Source organism: Artemia sp. Qi Xiang Cuo, chromosome 2 (assembly GCF_049724085.1).
Source record: "Artemia sp. Qi Xiang Cuo chromosome 2, ASM4972408v1, whole genome shotgun sequence".
Classification (NCBI taxonomy): domain Eukaryota; kingdom Metazoa; phylum Arthropoda; class Branchiopoda; order Anostraca; family Artemiidae; genus Artemia; species Artemia sp. Qi Xiang Cuo.
Genome location: NC_142795.1, coordinates 37,751,994 through 37,766,331, shown reverse-complemented (window position 1 = coordinate 37,766,331; position 14,338 = coordinate 37,751,994). Strand labels below are relative to the sequence as shown.

General features: G+C 36.3%; 1 protein-coding gene across 1 annotated transcript in view; it reads right to left on the bottom strand.

Annotated features, from left to right (window-relative positions):
• The window catches only part of sif (guanine nucleotide exchange factor still life), a 285,383-nt gene that overhangs the window by 255,813 nt on the left and 15,232 nt on the right, over window positions 1–14,338 (bottom strand). Inside the window, exon 4 of the mRNA XM_089106536.1 lies at window positions 7,020–7,254. Coding sequence (XP_088962662.1) covers window positions 7,020–7,254 — 235 coding nt within the window. The remainder of the gene's footprint in view (window positions 1–7,019; window positions 7,255–14,338) is intronic.

The window sequence follows — 14,338 nt, the reverse complement described above, 5'->3', positions numbered from 1 at the left end:
TTACTTAGAATGGATAGCTCTTTTGAAAGCACTAAAAAAAAAACTACAGCGTAAAGAGCGAGGTATTGACTTGGGGGGAACCCCCTCACATACGTTATAATTTCTGTTCGTTTTAAGTTCTAATATTCCTTCTTACATTTCAGTTGAAAAAACTTGTTTTTTTTTATTTAATTTCTGATCGTTTCTTAAATAATGCTTGGAAATCCGGCGCCCCCTTCATCGAAATGTCCCTTACCCCAAAGAAACAGCCTCCACGGAACTATTCTCCAGAGTAACCCCCTCCTCTAGCCCCCCCCCTCCAGAAAAAATCCTTCCTGAAAATGGTTGTATACTTCCCAATAACCAAAATGCTGGCAAGTCCGGCGCCCCCTTCATGGCAATTTCCCTTCCCCCATGAAAACTTCCTTCATGAACAGATCCTCCAATATAACCACCGACCCACCCTTCCCTCCCCCTACCAGCACAAAACCCTCCAGACAACTTCTGTATACTTCCCTAGAACCAATACTATATGTTAACATTTGGTAAAGTTCATAACTTTTAGCCCTCCCTCTGGGAACTTCGGGGGATTAAGTCATCCTAAAAAACATATTTATCATATTTTCGACCATGCCGAAAAAAATGGCTATCTCAAAATTTTGATCGGGCGACTTTTGGAAAAACATAAGCGTGGGAGGGGGCCTAGTTGCCCTCCATTTTTTTTTGTAAATTAAAATTGGAAATAGAAATTTTCTTTTCAGTTCAATTTAGTCATCCCATTATTATATAGGATCACTGCTTCTATACTATAACCCCTTGGAAAAAAAAAAAACAAACAAACAAACAAACAAACAAACAAACAAATAAACACGTAACCGTGATCTTTCTTCTGGTCAAAAATCGAAAATTCCATATTTTTGTAGATATGAGCTTGAAACCACTACAGTAGTGTTTTCTGATACGCTGAATATGTTGATGTGATGTTCATTGTGGCTCTATAGTTTTTAGGGTTTCTTTTCCCCCTTTTCCTAAAATCAGCCAAATCTTCTCAGGCGCGTAACTTTTGATAGATAGCACTAAACCTGCTAAGAGTCATATACTTGAAATTAACATTGAAATATAATTCTTTTGATATATCTATTGGTATCAAAAACCCGTTTTCTAGAGTTTCGGTTACCATTGAGCCGGGTCGCTCCTTACTTACAGTTCGTTACCACGAACTGTTTGACTATCCAATGAAATTTGAACATTCCTGAGAGCCCTGCAGACGCTACTGCCTAAATATTAATTTTTTACTTTTTTCAGAGATGGATGGTCGTGCATGTGACCATCAACAGTTCGCAGCCCTAGGTTATTAAAAAAGGACTCATTTTAATGGGCATTTGGAGAATATAACCAATGATCATCAGACAATAGACAATGACCATCAACAGTTCGCAGTCCTAGATTATTAAAAGACGATTCATTCTAATGGGCATTTGGAGACAATAGCGATTCCGATTGTGCCGTTTTAACTTCGATCCGACACTATTTTCGAGCAGTTTAAGGCTTTTATTTTTAAATTCCCATAAATTTGTTTTCACAGGAAACTTTTACCAATAAGATTAACCAAAATCATAATTATCCTTCCTGGATCCGCTTAAATTGGCAATTTTTCTCACTTGACAATTTTCTTCAAAATTGGTTCTAAATCTTCGGTTACTATGGGCCGTGGTTCGTTCTTTGCTAGGTAGCAGCTATCGCTGTAATCATGATTTTTCAAAATTCCCATAAATGCGTTTTCGCAACAAACTTTTACTATTAAGACTAATCTAAATAATAGTTGCCATTCCTGGATCAGCTAAAAATCGTTTCTCACTCAACAGTTTTATTTAAACACCTATTTATATTTTTCACCGCTAGAACATCATAGAGAGTAGTTTAGGGACTCATTTGAAAGGAAGTTCCAATATCTACGTGCTTTTTAATAACAAAACATAATATTTAAAATAAAATGCAATTTTGATAAAAAAAAACTCTCTTCATATACAAGATGAAATTTATTTATCCCTTGCTTTCTTAGCTGACAGGCCCCGCTCAATGTTTGTGGAAACGCCTGACTGAAGCTTCTAGCCACTGACCTTCTAGCATTTATGTAAGGTCTTAATCTCTAATGGTACTTTTTAACTTTATCTCTATGGGTTATTAAATCTCACAATTTAAGTTTTAACATGACACCATTGTACATATGGCGTCCATCTACCATATATAATCAATCAATTACGATATCATATCCCTTGTCAAAAGAAGATAAATATGTTATATAGTCTTGTATATGAAAATGCAGCTTTTTGTCGAAACTTAGTTTATATTTTGAATATTGTGTTTCGTAAATTACAAAAGGCACTAGGTATAGCAATTTCCTTTCAAATGAGCCCTAAAACAACTCTCTATGATGTTCCATTTCCACAGTAGTGGTGACGAAGAAGAAAAGAAAAAAGAATCGATGCTACCCATGCAAAAAGTGATTTCCTTGCTGTTCAAGCCAGGGGCTGTATGTTTCCTGTATAGGGTTTTCGGCAATGGCGATTCCAATGTGTACTTTTTTGTCATTTTCTGGAAGTTTCGGGCTATTTTTCAGGATTCTCATAAAAGAATATTTCAAATGACATTTTGAAATTAGGAGCGACTAAGTAAGGAGCGACTCGGCCCAATAGCAACCGAAACTCTATCAAAACTTTTATCATTAGCGTAAAGAGCGAGGGTTAAAGAAGGGGCAGTCTCCCCTTATACGCAATAATTCCTGTTCGTTTTAAGTTTTAATATTGGTCCTTACTTTCAGTAGAAAAAAACTTGTTTTTTTATTTAATATTATTAAGACTAATCAAAATGATGGTGTCCATTCCTCAATAGGCAGTTTTTTTTTTTAAGCAGTGTACAATTTTTGGTTACTAAGGGATATCGCTGCCCATAAGGACAGCTATCGCTGCAACCATGATAATCTTCTGAATTTTTTTTTTTTTTTGATATGATGTCATATTTGAGTGATTCCGTTGCTTAACTCCCTGTGGGGTGTTCTTTACTAGATTCCATATCTTTATATTCATTCATTAGAATTAATGAGTTTTTGCAAAATTAGAATCAGCATAAGCAGTAGATTCTGTTAATGCAGAATCTGACAGAACTGACAGAAGAATATTGGAGTAATCATTTCCATGATTTTCAATAGAAGTCCTTCAAACAAACCTTTTTTAGGGATGTCCCTCTCCAGCTCTCACCCTTCTGTGAACGTAAGTATATGAACGTAATCTTCTATGCTATAATTCAAATATTCCAGCGATAAGAGGGGAGCTGACACCCCGAAGCACCCATATTACAGGCCTAGTCCAAAAATATTCCTTAGAATGAAGGAAGTATAGGAAGTAAAATACCCCTCCCCTTTTCGGGCGTAAAACTTTAACATGAAGCAAACTTTTGGGGCTTCGGGCAATCCCCCTCTCTTACAGAAACACCCACTGATTGTCCTCCATAATAGTTGCTGTGCAATTATACAACATTACGCGTATTTTTATGACACCTCAAATAGTTCAACTCAGTCAAATGAACCTTCAAAATAATTGTTTGTAGTCACCGTCTACTTTGTATGGACTACGTGTATCTTTAAGAACGAATGTGCCGCCACATGGCATTACGGCCTCAGAAAACTCTGTAACTCCAAACATAGTCCTTCCACATTCCAAATCGATTAACTATCTTACAGCATTCACTCAAAAGCATTTTGGCCCTTTTTGGACCAAGATTGGTGCTCTGCACCACAAAATGGCGGAAAATACCACGATGTTGTAGAAAAATATCTTTTGCTGCTAAGAGACCTAGAACTTTAAATTTTGGTTCAATTAAGAGAACAGCCCTATATTATAGGATCATTTATTCACCCTCTCGTAAATCCCTGAAAAACAACCTATAGTAACAAGCACTAGTGACCATCCTTCATGGGGAAAAATAAAAAGTTTCGTACTTTTCTTAGTTTCGTAGACAGGAGATTGACACCCCTGCATTAGGGTTCTCTGTTAAACTTAAATTAATGGGGTAGCATTCATCAAGGTCACTCCCTTTTCTGGTGGCGTTTCTCATTTTCCCAAAATTGGGGTTAAATTTAAACTTAAATAATAATACAGCTCAAAGTTGTGTCTTTTTCATGGTTTTTTGTTTCTTTTTTATTTTTGTCGGCTCGCATCCAATTTATGAGTTTTTGTTTGTACTTTTAGTTTCAATTCATCTTTCTCTCAATTTTTTGCTCTCTATTTTTCTTAATGGACATCAACTCTCTTATGGTTTAACTTAGTAATCTTTAATTTTGCTTCTCAATTTCAAAAACATTCCTGTCTTCTTTTTAGTCAAGGACCCACGATTAAGAAAGATCGCTAGAAAATAGTTACTAGGCTTCAACGAGCTACAGAAGGTTTAAATATAAAATCTAGGGCAGAAACAAGCGCTGAAAACGAATATCTGGTGGCGCATTCAAAATTCCTTGCACCAATGGCAAAAAGGCCGTATCTGCAGAAATAGAAAAAAAAACAAAGATTGGGTACATTTTTAGTCTGGAGAGCTTTTTTGAGCATTTTTTCTGGTGGAATATTTCTCCATGAGTGCAATTTCAGATCCAATTCACTAATGAGATATTTTAAGAGTAGAGGGGGATTATTATCTCTCCATTCTACTTTTCACGTTTACTTTGCCTTAATTTGCAATTGCAAGTATTAAGAATTTACGAGTTCTTCAACTGATCGACATTACGTGAAAAAGCTATACTCTGTGAAATACTAATTATTTTTGCAAGTTCTCTCCCCTCCCCCGCCCTAACTCCCCTGATGTGACCCAGATCTTTCTACGCTCGGACACCCTCTATGTGCTACACTTATGCATCTAGCGCAAATTTTACTGGAGCACTACCTAGCAATGCGATCTCATTGCACGAACGTCAATATCATCACTGTGTTGATACTCGAAGGTTTTAAAGCCAACAAAGAAGTGACTAAGAGTCAAAGACGAGAAGTATGTAATACAGACGTCCATAGTAGCCAATACCAACTGAAACAATTTTATGGTACCAAGAGTTTAGTGCTTTTCTGTCCTAAATTTCTTTCTAAAAATGTTTCAATAAAGGTTGCCAAGTTAAATCAGGGTTATTTAAATATTTATTATTGCTTGAAGAAGTTCAAAGATTGGTTTTAATCAATATCATTTGAGTATATATTGAAATTTGCATTGTAAGTGTTGGACAAAGCGCAGTTTTTTCAGAGCTTATGACAGTGAAGAGGAGCCTGTGTGGGATAGATTCCAGCACTAGTAGTAGCCTGAAGTAGCTTTAAAACATTCTGAGCTTTGAACTCACTTCAAATGCTCCTTCAATTTTTGAGCTCAGGGATTCTACGTTGGCGCTTCGAAGCGATGTTAAGTCTACCGTGCTAGACTTTCTGAGAGAGGCCAGTGGCTTGCGTGAATGGCCTGAAAACCCGAACTTCGAAGAGGAACGTTGCTTGTATGAGCTGTTATCGACTTCATGTCACTGGTTCTCCGAAAGCCACCAGCTGAGCCTGAAACCGTCGAAATCTATGCCATGCGGCTGCTTAAAGCCGTGTTGAAAGGGATACCTGAAACAGCAAGTAAATTTCATGTCGTGGGTGACAGGTATGACAAACTGTTTGTCACACTGATCCAAATGGTGGCAGCATATCTCTGAAGGACTGCAGTGGGTGTCACCAGTTACGTGGCCACTGCTCGACAGTCTATTCCTTCTCGACGAGCTCAAAAATTAGAAACTGGACAAAGATTGTTGCAAATACAAAGAGCAAAGCAAATTTAATGAAAGCGATTTATGAAAACATGGGAAGTAAATGGATTTGACTATATAAGCAGCTTAAGTACTGTCGACACCTTGCGTGTATGGCTGTCTGGAGGATTTGAAGACAGGATGAGAGCTGTATGTTTTAGTCATGATCTTTATTCGCTCAGTTTCGAGGAATTTCTTTGTAGTACAAATGAGGAAGCGGACACCAGAATGGCTCTGCGCGTTGCCTTTTGCTTCAGAAACAGCTTTGAAAGGGTGACTGTTTGTCCTAATGATATTGATGTAGTTGTGATACTAGTGGACCAATTCCCTCGTCTCCTTAACATTTTTCCTGGGGAGAGCGTTTGCATCAGCTTCTCGTGAAGTTTCAGCATGCTAATTTTTTATTTTGGACGAACTTCTATCGAGGCTAGAATTCAATATCTGTGCACTTTAATTTATTCCAAGTGGCTTCTGTTTTGAAGCCATTAACGGAAGGGAGTTGCAAAGGTGTTGTCACCTTCCTCTGCAGCCCCAATTGCTCTGTTCCTCCCCCTTTAAACATAACTCTAATGCAAGTAGAAGAAAGTTGGTTTCTGGTGTCACCACTTAGGTACGTTCTAATAATGTGCAGTTAAGAAGCTAGATCTGATTGTGGTCATCATTTTTTCTTTTCTCTCTCGGTACATTATTCTTTTTCACATTCTAAGTTCAAACCTCTCACCTTGGTCGAAAAACAGAAAATATAGCTGATGACGTCATCGATAATGAAAATTAAGTGATATCTCCTTTGGCGCACAAAATTAAAAAGAAAGAAAAAACATCCTCATACCCGATATAAGACCTAAAAAAGGGAATAACAGGATAAATCATTAGATATTTATCTTCTGCCAAATTTCTTCGGCAATTATACACTAAAACACATAAAGCCATCTTTTTGGTGAGCTTTGCAACCCGAAGACCTTTTAATCCTTTACATAGCTGTAACTAAGGCTAAAAAACAGAAAGTTAGCATTAGGTAACATACTATACTTGCCAAGACCGCACCCTGGATCTTGTTCTGGGGAAGAGAGTTAAAAAAAAAAACTTTATAAAACGCATCAAAAATTTGCGTATATACATTTTTTTACTTTTTTAAGAGTCTCACAAAAATTTCAGGGGAGTTCAAACCCGGTACCCCCCCCCTCCTGGAATACTGCTTCAATATTTACGCTTAATAAGAAAGACTCACCTCTATAGCGAGGATCTTGAGATCGAAGTCTTGCATATTGCTCTGCGGTCATACAAGTGCACTGAGGCTCTCTGGAATGAGACGGAGAGGAAGGAGTCGAAATTGTTCGCCTCTTCAAGCTTCCATTATTTCTTGCTGTAGCAATTACTTGGTCTCGTGGTGCAACTCTGGTTGCTGAATCCAGCCGAAGTGAGTAGGAGGAGGAAGCTTTGCGAGAAAACTTGGAAGCTAAAGACTTGAAAGAAAACCAACACTTAGATCTCCAAATTAATGTTTATTACATATACAAGATGGGTAGATGCAGACTTTTTGGGCCTATTCCATTTTCAGTTTTATTCTGGATGTTATTATATATTTACTAGGAAAAATAATAGGGTACTTCATAATGTTTTTTTGGGGGGAGAGAATACAATTTGTTCAATGACAGCGAAGCAAAGAACGTCATAACATTGTAAGTCTAGTGTCATATATATTTTAAATAAAAATGTTGTCTAATTTTTTTATATTAGGAGGCTGGTGTCTTCATGGCTAAATTTCCGTTTTATTTCTTTTTCCTCCTGACATTTTCTAACCATTTTTAAAGAAATTCATTTTCTTTTTTGCTTAATAAGATGTGCAGATAAATCTTACTTTACTTTTATTATACTGTGTTGTGAAATTCATCCCTTAAATTTTTAATAGAACATGAATTGTATATTTTAATCGATGCTGAAGAAATATTAATTATATACCGGAGATCAGTTAATAGCTTTTAAATCGTAAGTGTATAACAAACATCTCTTAGATCTTGCTGGAAAAAGGAAACACCCAAAAAGCCAAATCGCATAGTTCTACAAGCCAGTGTCAAATTCTTTCTCCCCAGACATAGACATAGGAACTAGCGCCGGGAGTCCTAAAATTTGAAAAGTTTACACTAACAAGCAAACTCTATGAATTGTATAAAGAACAGTGAAAATTTTAAGAGGCCATGAGAGGGGATATAACATCCACCAATGGGAGCTCTTGGCAAGGGACACGAATTCATGAGAACCAAAGGCAGAGGCTAAGACATGTGCTATGGCTTGAGAGGGGTTCGTTTTATTATTAACAATCATTTTTACCAGAGATGTCTATTGCAAACTAGGCAATAGTCAAAGCTCCTAATACTCTATCGATAAGTACCCCTGAATTCGACTGAATTTTGTGGGATTGCTACCTCAAAAAAAGGCTCTAATATTCTTTCAATATCTATATTGTTTTATATATCAACTGTTTTTCCATATTTACCCCATATTTGAACTGCCCCCTTGAACAGCCTTGTGTTGGGCTCTTGGGCAGCTTATAGAGTATTATGTTGTTATGTATGCTGTAAATATATTGCTCAATAAATAAACAAGTCAAAGAAATGCACCATTCTGGATTCTATCGTTCAATAAGATCTTAAATGAGTTTTTTCTAATCTTGCGGAATTCGGCTCCCTCATCCTAAACAGTTGAAGGATTGGAGGGAGTGCACTTAATAGTGTCTATATACGAGCTGCACGTAATGCCTAGGAAAATAAAAGTCCTATTTCTACCGATTTGTGCTAGTCCACTTACGGATCGACTTCTGAGCCTAATTCCAAATGAAAGCGCTCTTCTACCCAAGTCTGCTGACTTTGCATATATACACCCCTCGGGATCAATGCCTATCCTTGATCACGTGCTTTTTTCCAGTCGCATTATCAGCAGTGAAGTAAGCTTAATCAGGCTTAATGATTTTGTTGTTTCTCATCATTTCCCATTGTCTTTTAATATTGCGCTTACGCAGGTAACTTAAGAATCTATCGTTTTATTGAAAACTATAGGTTTTTAACAGTCCTTGAAAAGAATTAATAAAACTAAACTGAATATTAGATATAATTATATTAATTGCCGAAAGCTCAGCAATTCAAGATTTTAAGTACAAAAGAAGATATTTGTATTATAATTTGTTTTCGGTAAAGTGCAAATGACGCAGTAGGCTTTAAACTTTTACAGTTACGGGAGGGGGAAGGGGGCAGTTGCCAAACTCTTGTTTGTAGTGATTTAGGTTCGTTTTAAGTTTGACTTGAATATTCAATTGTAGTTTTACTCGTTTTAAGATTTCTTATTAATTTATTGTACCTGTTGTGTATTTGTTGGCTATGATTGTTTATTTAATTTCAGCTCGTTTTGAGTTTTATTTATTCTTTAGTAGTAATTTCTGGTCGTTTCGAGCACAAATTATTTTATAAATTTACTTTTGCTGGTGTTAAGTTTAATGCGGCTCTTTGCTTTTCATTGAAAAACTTCTTTTTAGGAAAGGTTTTTTAATTAATTTCTATTTGATTTTAATTCCGAAGTTTAAAGTTTTTCAACATGCCCAATTTAAACATCAATGTTTTCTTTTCCAACATCAAAATTTCATTAAATTATCAAAACACCAAATTGAACACCAAATTTTTTTTTTCAGTATTAAAGTTTCAAAGTTCAACATCCCCCTTAACATTTCCTGAGGTAGTTACAAATAGGTGTAGTAGTAGTTGCAAGCAGTCGCAATCATATTTACAAGTTGTAGCAGCTGGAAGAAGTTACAGCTGCAGTCACAACCAGTCTCATTTGCAGTCGCCCAAGCAGCAGTTGTAGTAGTGGCCCTGAAAGTTTAAAGTTAATACCCTTACCCATTCCTAAGATATTGCAGATATGCCGTTTTGATAACACACCTTTTCGGACACATCAAGGATCAAACATTCCCCCAGGGGCTGTGGGGACATAGCATTCCCAGAGGCATAGCTATTAGACGTTGTGACTATTTTGAATAAAACAGATTTTTAAGATTTCTGTCAGTCTTAAGGGGAGCATCTTAGGGGCAAAAGGGGGGCTACCCTTCGTTCCTTTTTCAATATCCCTCTCAACAGGTCTTTAAAGTTTCAAACCTTAGCCGTTCCTTAGATATTGCTGTTGCGACCTTTTAAAAACCCTCCTGCATACAGTGTGCTTTGATTTTGTTTGACATCCCCCTCAGCATTTTCTGAAAGTTTTACCTCAATATTCTTAGCCTCAATATTCTTAGAACTCAGGATCAACAATGTCTATTTTTCCCAATAGCTCCTTTTCCCAAAATTGGTATACAAGCGATGGGCAACTTAGATAACTAACAACACTTGCCCCCTGGGCTGTGGCGGTTAAGTCATCCCCGGAAGTCTAGTTATTTGACTTTTCGAGTGTTTTGAACAAGATGGCTATTACAATATTTTGATCAGATATCTTTGGAGATAGGGAAGCTTAAAATTGAATAGAGGGGCGATTGGTTGCCCTCCGGCCACTTTTTAACATCCTCCTCGGCAGGCCCTGAGAATTTAAACTTAGGACGCTCAGCTATTCTTGCAATATTGCAGACACACCTTTTTTATTAAACAGGATGCAAATAGTATCTTTAGATTTAGTTTAACATGCCCCTCAACATTCCCCGAAGTTTCACCTTAATACCATTAGCCTTTTCGAACACACCTAAAATCAAACTTCCTTTATTTTCCTAATGATAAATCCTGCATGCAAACAAAGGCAAATTGCATGATTTACAATCCTTAACCTGGGGCTACAGGAGGCATTGCATCCTCGGAGGCATAGTGACTAGACCTTTTGACTGTTTTTAACAAAAGCGTTTCAACGTTCAACTCTTCAACGTTCCCTGAAATGTTTACCTTAATACCATCAACCGTTCCTTAGATATTGATGGTACGTCCTTCTGACAATCAGCACGCACGCAGTTTGTTTTATTGTGTTCGGCATCCCTCTCCAAAGCTGTGGGCGTTCTGTCATCCCCATAGACATAGTCATTTTAGCTTTTGATTATTTTGAACAAGATGTTTATTTCAAAATTTTGATCAAATATTTTTGGAGGGAGGGCAACTAAAAGGGGAAGGGAGGAGGCTGGCAGCTTTCCAACATCCCCTTCAACATGTCCTGAAAGTTTCAACTCAATACCCCCTGCTGTTTTTGAAATATTTTAGATCCTCCTTTTTGATAAACTGGATGCACATAGTACCTTTGATTTATCATAACATACCCCTCGACATTCTCCAAAATATCGCCTTAATACCCTTAGCCTTTTCAGACACATACAGAATCGAATATCTCCCCTCTTCCTAATAATAAATCCTGCACGGAAACAATGGGCAAATTTCATAATTTATAATCCTTGTCCCGGTGCTATGGGCATCCCTGAAAGTATAGCTATTAGACCTTTTGACTAGTTTGATCCAAATGACAATTCCAGAATTTCAATCAGTATTGAGCAGAAAGGGCACCTAAAAAGAGGAAAGAGGGGGGCTGGTTGTCTTCAAATTTCTCTTCAACATCTCCTCAATATACCTTGAAATTTTCAACTTAATGCTTTCAGTTGTTCTTTAGATATTGCTGATACTCCCTTTTTACAACCAGCAAGCACATAGTGTGTTTTAATTTTTTGGAAGCCAAAGCCTTTTTGGAGACCCAGAATCAAACATTCCCTCTTTACAAAACAATCCTTATATGTTAACAATGGGCAAATGCACGTTTTAACCAATCAATCAATCTACTTTTATTAGTCCCATATGCTGTCAAATTTCATTAAAGTAAGCGTTTTCAGTTGAGTGTAAATAACAATTTAAGGGAAATTCTCAAAGAGTGGATGAATACAGGTTTTTAGATCGGAAGAATCAAAATATGATCCTCCTGAAAGCCCCTTTGAGAACAGCTTAACAAGCAGTTTTTAGTAATTATCTCAGAAAGTTTGAAAAACGTCAGGTAGCCTACGATCTTCAGGCTTGACGGTGACGATATAATCACGACTCAAGCGCAGATGGATTATGTCATTCTTGGAGGGATTTTACCGACAGTTTGTATTTTACTTCGTTCACTTAAAGAAAGTGTTTCTGATACGTAGAAATACATAGATTCGCATATGATATACACTATATATATATATATATATATATATATATATATATATATATATATATATATATATATATATATATATATATATATATATATATATATATATATATATATATATATATATATATATATATATATATATATATATATATATATATATATATATATATATATATATATATATATATATATATATATATATATATATATATAACAATTTCTAAAAGTTGATCGGAAGAAAAATACCTTCAAAAAGTCTGAAAACAATAAACTGTTTAAGAATTTGTGAGAGAACAAAAATGCTTTACTTCAAGTGAGGTTGTTTCTAATTCAAGTTATTACTTTTCAACAGCGAGGAAATGAACGACTTGTCTTAGTTTGACACTTGGCAGCAAAAGACATCCGCACTTTGGCAAATGATTATAATATAAAAAAGGGAATTATTTTTTTTAAAAAGCTCAAGAACGTAACTACAATTACTAATACTGCTAACGGTTCTAGGCGTTTACGCCCCCCCCCCCAAAAAAAAATAAAATAATTGGGAGCACCAAGCCACCCGAGTATAACACAGTTGTGAACACTCCTCCTTTACCCCAATCTATCATAAACTTCACTCTCTACTCCCTCTCATGAAATTAAAATTTTCATCAAACTCTTCCTTAGAAGATCTTCGAACCTCAGTCCGGGAGGACCCGCTATTTTTTTGGCCCCAGTAGAATGGCCGAATAGCACAATCTTAGGCAATCTACTATCCCCTATCCATTAATATTATCCTGCCAATCATAACCTTCTTTCATTATAATCTAAGAAAGTTGGATGGAACCCCATTTTTCGTGCCAAACCCACTTCAAAACTCGGTCAGTCAAACGAATACCGAAAACTATCCCAAGGCGATTCCTCAGGAAAACAATTAAAAAATTTCCCGTATTTCAATATTCTACTACTAGTTGGCGCCCATAAGGGGGGGGAGGAGGGGCACCAGTCCCCTCCTGGCTGAATGATGCTGCCTCATTATTATATTTTTGTTTTGAAATTTCTATTATTTAGCATTAAAAGTGCCAATTAGACCAGGGAAGCCCCCCCCCTCTGGAATCCAGCCTACGGGCGCTCATGGTTTACACACCTATTTTGCAACTATTCGAAACTTTTTTCAGACAAGAAAAAACATCCTGCCGCTTGGCTGTTCTACTTATCAAATCTTCACTGCCTCAATCATCTCTACTAACCAGGTAAGTAAAGTTATCCACTTGATTGATTTTCTTGATATATAGCATCACCTCCTCACCTTCACTTATTCCCAATCTAGGTGACTTACCCTTTTTAACATGAACTTTCAAACCTATTCTTGCACCCTGAATTCTCAAAACGTCCAGAAATTCGTTAATTTTGTTAATGTTTTTATCTAGGATATTCAAATCAACTGTATAATGTAACCCAAGGGAATTTTACGTTTCCATTGATTCTATGTTTTCCCATAGCATTTGCTGTGCTCCTTAGACCAAAGTCCATCTAAATAACACACATAATCGGGGATTGGAAAAAGATCTGGTGAAATCCTGATTCAACACTAAACCAGCTATTACCCTCTCTTCCTTCCTTAACCGCAGCAATACAGTTCTCGTAAATAGCCCTAATCACAACAATGTACTTTGGCACATCATACAATAACAGGAACTTCGCTTAAGTTTTTCTAGCAGCTGAATTCATAATCTGTAAAAGTGAAGACTAAGGGGTCTGATTATTCAGAGACTTCTCAATTATTAATCTGAGAGCGAAATTTGGCCAGATTTCCTAAAAATTTCTCCTAAAATAGGAGGAAATATTGAAATAAGAATGAAATGGTAATTAGAATTTTTTTAAACTAAAGACTCTCAAACTTACAGTTTCAGAGGGTTTAAGTATCGTCCACCCTCCGAAAACTTCCACAGCAAACAGTTTGCCTTGAGTATCTCGAAGAACATTTATACGATCCTAACTAGTTATTGAGGGGAGGAGGTATGATAAAAAAAAAACATCAATGTTTTTTCTTAACGATCAAAAGGCACAAGCATGCATGTAATAGCCTAAAATAAGTGAAATAGTCAAATAAGACTTGAGACAGTTATAAAATTAATATTTTTGCAAAAGCCGTCTAGCCACCAGACCTTGTATATGTAGTATCTGGAGGGGGGGGGGTCACACTTAAGAAATTTCAACAGCAAAACAGCTTGTCTCATATATACTGGAAAATTTGATCATTTAATATTTTTACAACAATATTTCGGCAGCAATGGGTATAAAAGTCTCCTTTGACATGATTCCTAATGAATTAGGTGATTCTGAATTATGTATTACACTATGTACTATCACTGTAGCATTTTTCTGATAAATTAGAATACTGAATGACTGAAAAGAAACATA